This window comes from Onychostruthus taczanowskii, unplaced genomic scaffold (genome assembly GCF_017590055.1).
Source record: "Onychostruthus taczanowskii isolate IOZ18803 unplaced genomic scaffold, ASM1759005v1 scaffold16, whole genome shotgun sequence".
Lineage (NCBI taxonomy): Eukaryota > Metazoa > Chordata > Aves > Passeriformes > Passeridae > Onychostruthus > Onychostruthus taczanowskii.
In genome coordinates, this window is record NW_024498795.1 from 10106345 (window position 1) to 10118823 (window position 12479).

The 12479-nt window shown below is 42.0% G+C and overlaps 1 protein-coding gene across 1 annotated transcript in view; it reads left to right on the forward strand.

Annotated features, from left to right (window-relative positions):
• Window positions 1-2593: 2593 nt before the first annotated feature.
• MIB1 (MIB E3 ubiquitin protein ligase 1) overlaps window positions 2594-12479 on the forward strand; it is a 79031-nt gene continuing 69145 nt past the window's right edge. The window contains exons 1-2 of the mRNA XM_041399365.1: window positions 2594-3105; window positions 12293-12464. Of these exons, the coding sequence (XP_041255299.1) occupies window positions 2877-3105; window positions 12293-12464 (401 nt within the window). The 5' untranslated portion in view covers window positions 2594-2876. The remainder of the gene's footprint in view (window positions 3106-12292; window positions 12465-12479) is intronic.

The window sequence follows — 12479 nt, forward strand, 5'->3', positions numbered from 1 at the left end:
ATCAAGATAGGACCACTAACTGTCCAACTTAACTTGAAAATCTTTCCCCAAAGCTATATCCTTTTTCTATGCCCTGATGTCACTTTTTAAATCTCCATCTGAAAACATGTGTTTACTTATTTTGAAGGTTAATTCAAATAAAATATTTAAGAGCTAAATATCTTTTTTTCTTTACTAGTTGGTTAAACAGGTGCACAGAATATGGAATATAAAGTATGATTCAAAGAGATAATACAATAAAATATTTGGGATTCTGGAAAACTGAGTCATGTAGCCAATGACAATTTTGCACTTTCCACAACTTTGTGGCCATATAGGAGTAGAAATGACAGGAGGTTAGAGTGCAGAAATCAGTCAGGTACTCATTGGCAAGTGAATGCATCAGACCAGTCTATCCAACCTTTATTTTCTATCACTCAAATAAAGTAGTACATGGCTTTGTATTTTGAGCTGGCAAAGAAATCCCTGTCAGCTGTTGAGGGAACAGTCTCATTCAGTCCAATAGATGCTGGGTTCCATGTGTGTGTTCCATGTTCTTGTTTGTCTAAGACACCTCTGAAATGATCCAGGCATCTTTAGATATTCTTTTTTTTTTTATTGCAAGTTTTTGCAAGTAAATCATCTGATAGAAAAAGCAGGTGAGTAGAAGGAGAGGCAGGGGTTATTGTAATAGACAGAGCATGAGTTGTCAGAAGGATTATTGGGAGAGAAAAAGCTCCAGGATAATATCTACCCACATGCATTGCTGCTGAACTGCAGCAGCAGATTCTCTTTAGGTCTGTAATTTAGGATATAGCTTTTGTGGAAAAATTAATGTAAGGAATGAACTTCTCAGATTCTCTCCAGGAGAACTAATTCTGATCTCAGACTTTATTAGTTATTTCTGGTATACCTTTCCTGATTATAAAAAGCCTTTTTTATCTAACTGTACCAGAGAGTAATAGAAAAACATACTCTGGGTTATCCTCTAGGCATGTGTGAACCTTGTACTTGTCCATAACTATCAATTCACGAAAAAGTAGAATGAGGGAGATGGGCAAATTATTCTCACAAGAGCCCAGCTAGATCCTTTGACATACCAAGAAACCTCCAGAATTTCTGAGAAACTCTGCCATGTACCAATGTAATAAGCTAGTACAAGCTATGGATAGCTTCTGCACAGGGAGAAGCATCTGCCATAAACCCCACACTGCCTGGCAACTGCATGGTATCTGTTGGGCTTTTAAGGTTTTCTCTGCAGGAGCAGAAATCGGACACTGCTTGGGATTGCCCATTGTCTGGACACAACATCATGTTTGAGGTAACGTTCTTTAGCCTTAGCAGGGGTTAAGAAGGAATAAATTATGTGAGGAATGTGGTGGCCTGGTGGTTACATGTTCATGTTATTCTGCTGTGTTATACCTTTTGTAAAAAACTACACAAAAGAAGTCAGGAGATGACCTCATAGACTCTTCTAGCTGTATTAATAACCACAAAGGTGGAAGAAAGCACAGAAACAGTAAAAATACCCAGAACATAAGGTAGCTGGGCTGCCTTTTTTCAGCCATATCCCTGTTGACTAAGAAATAGTTTTCTTTTGTCTGTTTCAGACTTGTCTGTCCTTTAGGATAGATGCTTTAAAAAAGGTATAATAAAAAAAAAAAAAGAAGAGACAAAAGCAATGGAGGACCATTTTTGAAGTGAAGAATCACATTCTATAAAAGATTAGCAAGTTTGTGTGGAATTGAAGGAAACCCATAAGCATCATGAGAGTGCTAATGAAGAGGGTGCTTTATGAAGAATTGCATTGCAGGTATAGGCTCAAAGTTTGAGCAGGTCATCCCCTGTGAAGGATCCTCTGAGGTGGGAAGGGTAGATGGAGGTACTGATTCCTCCCTCTGGCAGACTGGAGCACCTGAACACCAGCTTAAAATGCTCCTGGGTACAAAAGTATGGCCCCACCGACCTCACCTCGCTAGTACACAAGCATCACATCCACAGTTTGAAAAGAAAAATGGGATGTGAGGTCACAAAAGTAAATAAAAAAATGAGAAAAAACAGCACACAGGTTTAGAATCATGGAATTGTAGACTCATAAAATGCCCCATTTGGGGCATTGGAAGTGTTCAAGGTTGCATTGGATGAGGATTTGAACAACCGGGTCTATTGGAAGATGTCCCTGCACATGGCAGGGGGGTTGGAACCAGATGATCATCAAAGAGCTTTCCAACCCAAACCATTCAATAATTCTATGGTTTACCTAAGGTAGATCGCTCATGACTTAGTTGCTACAATTGAATTGATAATGCCTCTGCCACTGAAGCACAGGCGATAGAGCACCCTGTGGATGGACAAGGAGACGGGCGGGTCGGCCACCGCATCATCACCTCAGGGCCGGGCGGGGCGGCGCCACAGCCCTCGGCGGCAGGACGCCGCGATTCCAGAAGGAATAGCCGGCCTGGGGACCCGGAGAAGCCTCAGGCAGCCCTCCCGGCAGGGACGACCAGCCCCGGTTCGCTCCTCCGCTCCCGGCCCTTCCCGCGGGCACCGCCCCGGGGCCGGGCCGGGCCGGGCGCGCATGCGCGCCGCGGCGGGGCGGGGGCGGCCCCGCCGGTCTCCCTGGAACCGGCGCCGTCGCGGCCGCAGGTCCCGGATGTAGCGGCGGGAGCGGGGCCGGCGGTGGGCGCCGCTGGGGCCGGGGAATGGGCGCGTAGGGAACGACTTAGGAAGGAGGGGTGCGAGCGAGCGAGCGAGCAAGCAAGCAAGCAAGCAAGCAAAGAGAAGAGCCGGACGGAGATTCCCGCCCGGCGCCCGAGGTAGCCGCCCCCATCGGGGTCCCCCTCCGCCGCCTGCGGGCTGCGCGCCCGCTCCATCCGCCCCAGGGCTCCGCCGCCGGGATGAGCAGCTCGCGGAACAACCGGGTGATGGTGGAAGGAGTCGGGGCCCGGGTGGTCCGCGGCCCGGACTGGAAGTGGGGGAAGCAGGATGGCGGCGAGGGCCATGTGGGCACCGTGCGCAGCTTCGAGAGCCCCGAGGAGGTGGTCGTGGTGTGGGACAACGGCACCGCCGCCAACTACCGCTGCTCCGGGGCCTACGACCTCCGCATCCTCGACAGCGCGCCCACCGGTGAGCGGGGAGGGAATGGAGGCACCTCCGCCTCCACGGCGCTGGGTCCGGGGGCAGCACCCCGGGGTGCGGGGGGTCCCGTCCCGGGGAGCGGATTGCGCCCTTCCTCCCCCTTTTAGAGGTGCGCCTTTGCCTTGGGTTTGGGCGGGGGGAATCAGGCACCCTCCCCCTCCCCGCGCGTGGGTGTCTGTCTGTGCGGTCCGTGTGTCTGTGTGTGTACACGCAAACTTGGGACAAATCTGCAGCGCGGGGCCGCGGGGACAGAAGTTGTCCCGGGACTGCTGAATTGGGGTAGACAAAGCAGAAGTGGTCTGCCACAGACAGCAGGCTCCTGTTGTGCTGGGGAAGAGGTGGAGGGAGGGAGCCAGGAGGGTGATACATCAAGGTTTAGGTTTGCTTGCACACCCCGATCCCCACTTCTTTAATTCATATTTCAGAGCGGTTTTGTAAAATACTGGCAGTCATCCTAATATAGGGATAATTGCAGAAGAGATGTGTACTACCTTTTTTCTAAAGGTTACACTAAGGGGTTGAAATACTGTGGTTTTGTGCCTATAATCTGCACATTGCCATTTATCTGTATTGCCAGAGCTGCTCTAAAATAGTAGAGGTACTGGGAGGAAAAGAAGTGCATGAGTTCATTCTTTTCGTTACTTAGCTGCTTGATATTTATGCTTTAAATCCTGTCATTTTGGACAATGGAATTTGATCTGTACTGACATTATGCGGCAGTGTTAGTGTTGCAAACACTGCAGGGAAATGTTCATTTTAGCACCTGTTTTTACAGTGAAAACTTACAAAGGAAAATGTAGATATTGTTAAGTTTCATCAGAAATATCATGAGGTGACTTTTGGGCCGGTCAGGATTGCCTCAGTAATGTGGTGTTTGCACTGATTTGTTGAGGCACTTGAGCTGTACTCTTTTGTAATGTGTCTTTCACTGGAACGTGATGGAGAGACCATCTTTGTGCCAGCTACGTGTAGTGTTACAGCAAGGAAAATTATAGCAGTAGTTGAAGCTAAAAGACTTTTGAGGAGACAGAATCCTGGAATTCATTCTAACTAATTACAAAATACTTTGCTAAGGAAGGAACCCCAAATATTGCATGGTTACCCTTTGAGATGGATTTAATTTTTCAGTGACTGGGTATCTTCCTCTCTGCTGGTGTGATGATGATGGTTTTTTTGAAAATCCTTTTGCAATGGACTTTAAAACAAGAAAGAGGAGTCTTTCAAGTTGTCAGTCCTTGTCTCGGAGGTGTTTATGCTTAGAAACTTTTACCTATGTTTGATGTCCTGTAGAAACCAGTGGGACTTGCTTCTGCTTAGAACTGAAGCATATGCATAAATGTTGCATATGAGCCTCGAATGCTCATTGTTCTAGTCCTGCCTGACATATTTGCAAGCAGATGGTGTCCTCTTAACTGTATCTGGAAGCTTAGACTTAATATTCAGTTTTAAAACTGTCATGTTTTTGTTTCCATTTTTTGCTTTATTACTTTTGATTTTAATTTTTGTTTATACTTTTGTATTAAAATTTTAACTTCTGTTTTAGATAAAACTGTGTATATTGTGTCACACACATTGCTGTTGTCAGGCTTAGCAAAATGGTATTTCTCTTCCTGAGGTTTCTGGCAAGCATCATCTTCATCCTCACGGAACTGTAGTGTGGAAGTACCTAGGGTTGCTTTCTGCTAGAGGGAGTTACTTTTGAGGTCTTTATTCCCTGGAGATAGGAAGAGTAGAATTCTGCAAAGCAGTTGTAACAAAAGAGCAAAGTTAATAGAGTTTAAGGTGCTGTCAGTTTGGACTGGAGTCCTCCGTTTACTGCTGACTCACTTTGTAGTCTTGTCTAAGTCACTCCTTTTCTTCACCTTTTGGTAATGATTTGGTTTTTTCATGGTGGTGACTGTGCATTGTTTAGAGTAAGTGACTCTGACTTTGGATCATAGTTTGATGCTTCTCTAGGGACATTAATGTAAGGGGGAATAGGTAACAGGAATTTCTTGTGTTAGCATTAATGATGATGTTGAGCAAGGAAGTGTTATGAAGCATGGAGTGGCTTTTTGTTTGATGATACTTAGTGGAGTGTGTGTCATGGCTCTTATAGTTTAAAATGAAAAAAAATCTCTGGTTCATGAATTTACAGTCACAATGTAAGTTTATGGGGAAAATAAATAAAAAAGTAAAACAGTAAAACTAAAAATTAATTATTGCTGGGAGTTAATTCTATTATGTATTCAAAACCAGTCTTGATTGTAAGTTCTTAGAAGTGGTGCTTGCAGCCGGAGTTGCTCTTTAAGTTTGAGACCTGTGCAGCCAGGAGCAGTAGTGGTACATCAGGAACTTAGAGTGTTGTAAAAGTCATGTTTGAAGGTCATTCTATTAAAAAAAAAAAAAAAAAAAAAAAAAAAGGCAAGTTGAGTTTGATTCATGTATGTGCATATGTGTATGCCACAACTATGCTTCGCAAACTTAAACTGTTCTTGTCTTTCATTGGTTGTAGGCTATTACCAGCATTGTGACACTATGTTAACATCTTAGAAAACTTTAATAACCTTAGTGCTAAGATACTAGGGTGGTCTTCTTAAAATAAAAACTCATTTTCATGAAGAATGTCTTATAAACTCTTTGCTCCAGATGTAATCATCGGGGTTATGAGGAACTTGTGATATGAAGTTTGGGTTGTTTTGGATATGTCTACCAGGCCTGCTGTATTAGCTGCCCTTTGGTGTGGTCATATTTACATTGCCCACATTGCTTTAAGTGAGACAGAGCATTTGAGAGGGATTGGTAAACCAAGGATTTGAAAAGAATCAAAATTTCACATGGAAGTAAAACTTCAGGTAGGTCTTGCGTAGCTGGCTCCTCAGTGGAGAAAGTGGTCAGATGTGATGCATCAGTAGTGCAGTGTGGTTGCTCAATTACTTGCAGATAAATCCTGGTTTTTTTTCTGTGAAGTACACTTTTGTCAGGATCTGTGAGTCTTGAGTGTCCCTCTTTTTTGATAGTGTTCTGGAAAAGAAACAGGAGTCATTTTCTGAGTTGCTGAAGAGAAGCAAGAAAGTTATAAATCCAAGCTTTTTATTTAGAAAGGAAGGCAGCCTTTTACCTGAGCTAAAGGCCAGACAAGTAGCACGTTTGTAGAGAGCACATCTGGCTATGTTCACATAATAGCCATGAGCAGTACAGAAACTTTTTCTGTTTATTCTCTTTCTGAAGATTTGCTTTCTATAGAGCAGAATTCATTTGTCATTCATTTCCTTTTTTATACAGTTGGTTCAAAGTAACAATATCATTTTCCTGCTGAAAGAATTTACCAAATTGTGTTTGAATAAGGGGAGGTGGCGGAGGGGCTGGAGTCAGGAAATGGAAATCTTGATACAGAATTCTCCCCCAGCTGGAGTGTGCATCAGTGCAGTGTGGAAAGCATAATTCTGTGCTGTATTCTGGTAATGCTGAAAATCTGGGTGTTACCTGCGGAAGATGAGTGGCTTTCTGTATTGTATTAATAGGTTTTTGTACCTGAAAAGGGGCATAATTGATCATGAAGTCAAACATGTGAAAGCATTTTAAAAGACAGAGTACCTGTGATTTATCCTGCGTATTTGTTTATTTGTTCTTGCTTTTAGAACATCAAATGTAATTTACGGCAAGTTGTCTTAGTCACAATTTTTTTAGTGGCTGTTTGTAAATACCTACAGGAGCCCTCAGAAATTAAAAAAATTAATGGCTTCCTGAGTAGTAGTACTTGGGAGGCCTGTTTTTTTAAATAAACGTGTTCTTTGTTCTCCCTGCCCTTCCCCCATGTCTCCTACACGATAATCCTCTCCCTTCCTGTGTATCTTGTGATTCCCTTACCAGATAGGACACATGCTTTAGCAAGTCTGGCATTTTGTATCTGTAATAATAATTGGTCAGCTGGCTACTTCCAGATGGTGTATTTAGTAGATGAGTTATTTTTGTGGGAACACTCATTCATGCAGTTTTTCAGAATCTAACTGGTTATCTCTAAGAATTTTTTGTTTCCAATTTACCTGAAGTCTGGCCCTAATGAAAAAATGGTTTGGGGTGAAGGAATAGGAATCACAAAACATTGTTACTGCTTTTTAAATTGGGGTGTATATAAATCAATTTTTAAAGTTGTTTATGGTATCCCTTACCTGATGGTAGTATTGTCATTATGGTATGAAGGGATTTTACTTCATTACAGTTTTGTAGAGAGTAATGACTCCATTGGAAATCAGATTTTGATTGTTCTGAGAAGTGAAATCACTACTGGTGTCTTCTGTTTAACAGTGAGTGAATGTGGATACCCCTTGTACATCTGATTTTACTGTTAAAATCCTTTTATTGGACAGCTGTATATTGCCATCTAATTATCTTCAGTACAAAAAAACCTATTTGTAGCAAATTCAAATAGCAATTTGAGCAACACTGCTTTTATTTCCTTTCACAGCTGTAAGAGTGAGCATGGGTTTCAAAAATTTGTGAAGGCCTGTGAAATTGATGCATAAATGAGTGGTGACAGAGGAATGGTGGGCTAGGTAATCCAGGGAGGATTTGGGAAGAGATGAGAAAAATTAAAATAAGGTATGGCATTAACGTAGAAAACTAGTATGAATTTCAAATAGTAAAAAGCATTAATGACAAGTGGGCATCAGGAATATTGGATTTTATGGTGTACTAAAGGTGAAGGGACATAAGGAAATGGCAGTTATTTGAAGGAAGGTGAAAGTACCCTTCTCATTACCTGGTTTGTTTTGGTTTGTAAAGTGTATATGGCACAAAACCTGTTTCATTTTGAAATAGCCTTGTCCTAGGAAATTTTGAAGAATATTTAGAAGTTTAATTTTTTCATTATCTCAGTTTGGAGAGCTAAAGTGCTCTAGCTCTCTTTTTAGAGAGCTAGAGCTTTTGGTGCACAGCTGGTCAGCTGTAGGCTGCTGTTTGAATTTTGAAGTTTTTATGGCACTTTAATTTATTCCAGTAGTTTAATGAAGGCTTTTTTTTTTCTAATATAAACTTTGCAACATTTGTGTTTCTCAAGCTTTCTTAAACAGCCTTGAAGAGGGGAAGAGTTTATGTTGCAGATTTTGCTTTTGGGTCAGGATTTTAGTTTGGCTCCAGAGCCTACACTTGATGCAGTCTCCTGGTCATTCTTATGTACTGTGCTTTGATTTACATCATGGATGGTTTGGGAGTGCATAAACTGCTTTGCTTTTCAGTAAAAGTAAATTGAAATACATTATATAATCTCAGTGCTGATGAGCCTTCAGTCCACTGGGGTAGAACCAAGCTAGTCTGAAACACTGGACATAATGTCTCCGTCCTTCCCCCTGAGTATCTGTAGTGCCACCGTCAGGTCCCCGGTGCTGAGTTTTGGTGTGTGGATGGTTTACCAGCAGATGGACACCTCAGTGCAGGTTGTCCTTGTGCCACCCTTGGAGGGCCACAGTGGAGCAGGGACCCTCACTGCAGCACATGGGGGAGCCCATGCTCAAAGAGTGTTTTCCTGAAGGAGTAAAGCTTGTGGAGAAGACCCATGATGGGGGAAAAGTATGAGGAGCTGTTGTGGACTGGCCCTCTGTTCCCCATCTGCACCAAAAGGGTTGTCAAGCACTGGAACAGGCAGCCTGGAGGAGTGGTTGAATAACCATCCCTGCAAGTATTTAGAAGATGTGTAGGCATGGTGCTTAGGGACGTGGTTTAGTGGTGATCTGGGTGGTGTTAAGTTAATGGCTGGACTGGAGGGTCTTCAGGGCTTTTACCAACCAAAAAGATTGTGATTTTAATCTGCCCTGGGAAGAAGCAGGGAGATAGAGGAGTTTGGAATGAAGGAATGCAGTTATCTCTGCAAAGACAGTGAAATGTAGGGAGAGGGTGTTTTAGTTTTTGTTTTCCTCACCATCCTCTTTTTTTTTTAATTAGCTATAAATTTTCCCCAAGTCAAATCTCTTTTGCCTGTGATGCTGTTTGGTAAATAATTTCACTTTTAGCTTGACCTAAGCTGTTTCATTTTGTTTTCACTCTTTGTCCTGTAGAGAAGGTAGACTGCTAACGTGGACACCTGGCAACCAGGCAAGGTCAGCCTACTACCCTTGTGCACCTATAATATCTAGTTGAACTTAAATTCTTTCAATCTTCTTTAACATGTATTATTGATCTAAATAATTTTGTTCGTATTGTGACCATGAATCAGAGTTTAGTATCACATTATGTGATCAGTAGTAGCGCCTTGTTTTACCCTTTTTTTTAGAAGATGAAGTTCATGGTCTCTTAGTCCACTGTCACCAGAAGCATACAAATTTGCTTCTTCCTCCAGATCTCTGATGCAGTGGTTAGACATTCTGTAACAGGATTACTTGCCTGCTCCTGCCCTGCCATTCTTTGTTTCTCATGGCAGTAGTGTTGTGCAGCACCTCAAAGAATGGGATTGGGAAACCAGTTCAGCTGAATCTTTTTCCTCCTGGCTGTTTTCCAGCCTGGTATGTTTCTTGATGCAGTTTGCATCCCAGCTTTGCAACAACCTTTTGCTCCCATAATGGAAAGAATGGAGCAGCATGGTCAGGTGAGGCATGCGCCGAAGTGGGTGTTGCTGCTGGAATCATGTGTCAGGGAATGAATGAAGAAAGGCCGTATCTATCAGGGTGGTGTTTAGGGATCTGTGAGGTACAGAAACGTCCCTTTAGATCAGACACTTCAAGTACAGACATGCACTGTTCTTTTTTTAAGTCCCAGACACTGTGGTCAGTAAAATGACTTGAGTCAAATATCTTTGTACAATTTTTTTCTTGATCTTTCATAAGAAATTTTACTGAGCTTTGCATAGCTGCTTTTGCCTCACAGGCAAGAAGTGTTTAGTTTTTGTTTGAGTTTACAGTGAGATGACCTATTCAGTATCACATGATTCCTGATTATACCTCCCTATTGCCGTTTTTCCTGCTGTTTGGTCAAGTGGAAGAATCCTACTGCACCCAATTCCTTAGTCCCTTCACATTTAGAATAAATGTATTTTTTGGCTAAAAGCCTTTCCAAAAGTTCAGCAGGAATTAAAAAAGAATCTAATCAAGAGATGTGTAACTTCTGTTTCTATGTGAAATACAAATTTAGCAATCAGTTAGAAAGAACACCAAAACAAACACTGCCGCTCAACCCCAAGCACTGTAACTAGTTAGTCTTGTATCTCGGTGCTTTTAGTGCATCCACTCTTGAAGACTTCGGCTTTGAAACCAACAGAGTAGTAAAATGCTCTAATACAATCCCTAGAGCAAGAGGTACCTCGTCATAGTGAGATTCAAGTGAAAGGCTGCAAGTACGTTGCAAAGAATCTTAAGGGCGTCTGGTACAGGATGAGAATGAGGTGGCACTCAGTCGGGAGAAGAGAAGGCTCAGGGTGATCTTGAGCGTGTATATAAATACCCGATGAATGTTGTAAAGAGCATGGAGCCAGGCTCTTTTCAGTGCTGTCACGTGATAAGGCAAGAGACAATGGGCACAAATTGAAATACAGGAATTTCCACTGAAACAGAAGAAACTTTTTTTTTTTTTTTTCCTAGGACTGGTTGTGTGTGCTGTGTTGTGGAGTCTGTTCTTGGTGATGCTCAAAACCGTGACTGGATATGGTCCCAGGCAGCCAGCTCTAGCTTTGAGCAGTGGTTGTTGGAAGAGACAATTTCCAAACATTACTTCCAACCTTAGCTATTACGTATTTTTGTGAAAAGATCAAACAAGAAGGCATTTCCTTCAGTTTTGCCTTTCCAACTGTTGATTTTTCTTTGCTACAAATGGCTCAGCTGTTGGGTGTAAGTGACTAATAGCTTTGTAGTGAATTTGGCATTCATTTCTGAAAGCATCCCTGCTGGAGGGAGCAAAATCCGTTCTTTTTCCTCACTTAATTTCAAATTGATCTTGAATTTTTTTAAGGGGAAGTGACTGGGAAAATTCTGTGTCCTGTAGTTTCTTAGTGTAGGGGGATAGAATATAAGAAAATAAAGATAGTGCAGAAAGTAATCTCACCTCTAAGAATTTGCAGCTGGGCCAATTACCAAAGATTAGGAACAGGCCTGACTTTAACAGGCCACAGTTGTGACCAATGAGAAGAAAAGTGCTATAAAAGAGTGAGTCGGCTAGTTGAGAAGGAACTGGAATCAGCTGGCTACTTTATGGAGAAGAAAGAGTTAGTGCTCTGAGGAGCTGCGGGGGAGAAAACACCAAGAAGGTGTGAAACTTTCGTGATAAGGAGACAACAGTATGGAACTTTTGCAATAACATGAGAATGTCTTAGTGCTCATTTCTGTCTAGTGCTACAGACTGAATGCTAGTGCTTCTCTCTTCTATTGCTCAAATTTTTTCCAAACAGCAGAATTTTTTTTTTGTCTTTTTTTTTTTTTTTTTTAATAAACTTGTGTTCACTGTATTTAGAATGGGTGGATGGAAACTTTGTGACTGATCATTTTCACTCTGCTGTAGCTTGGCAGAGCTGTAAGGCTAAAGTCTTGGGATCAGTTTTTGTGGAAGGTTTGGCAGAGCTCATGCTGGTGGGTTACATCTGGTCTGTCTCTGGCACGTTCTTTTTAGAAACAAAACCAGAATAACAGTAAAATGCTTCAAAAATGGTAACAGATTTTCATGAAGCTAGTGGCATCTATCCAAGAGAGCTTAATTTTTTTTTCCTGTATAAAAAAGAATAGAGACAAGCACTTAAATTTTCCAGTGTACAAAATGTCTAAGTCAAACTGGTAATTTTTAGGCTGCCACACACAGTTGAGCACAGTAGCCTTTGTGATATAACGTGTTTTAATACCTGTAGTCCAGAGATAAAATTCTAGATTGCCCTGTGTATTTTGATAAACCCATTTCTGACCCTTTAACTTGTAGTTAAAAGATTTCTCATTTTCTTTCTCTCATTTGTATCAATGGAAGGAAGCAGACATAGCGTTCTCAGCTTTTTAAGCTGAGAGAAGATAATGGACTTTGCCTTGTATCTCCGGTTGGCACTCTGTTCCTGAAATATTCTGTCTTTTCCCCTCAGTGATATAGGCTGATAGGGTATAAGCAGCCCCTTTCTTTATTGTTAAATTTCTAGTATATGGTTTCAAATTATAGTGATGTGCAACAGAAGTCTGTGTAGTGACGCAGCAAAGTTTTTAGTTTTTTTTTTTCTTTTTTTGTTTTCCTTCCACAGGTATCAAGCATGATGGGACTATGTGTGATACTTGTCGACAACAGCCTATCATTGGCATCCGATGGAAATGTGCTGAATGCACAAATTATGACTTGTGCACTGTTTGCTATCATGGGGACAAGCATCACTTGAGGCATCGTTTTTACAGAATTACCACACCGGGAAGTGAAAGGTAAAACATAACTTT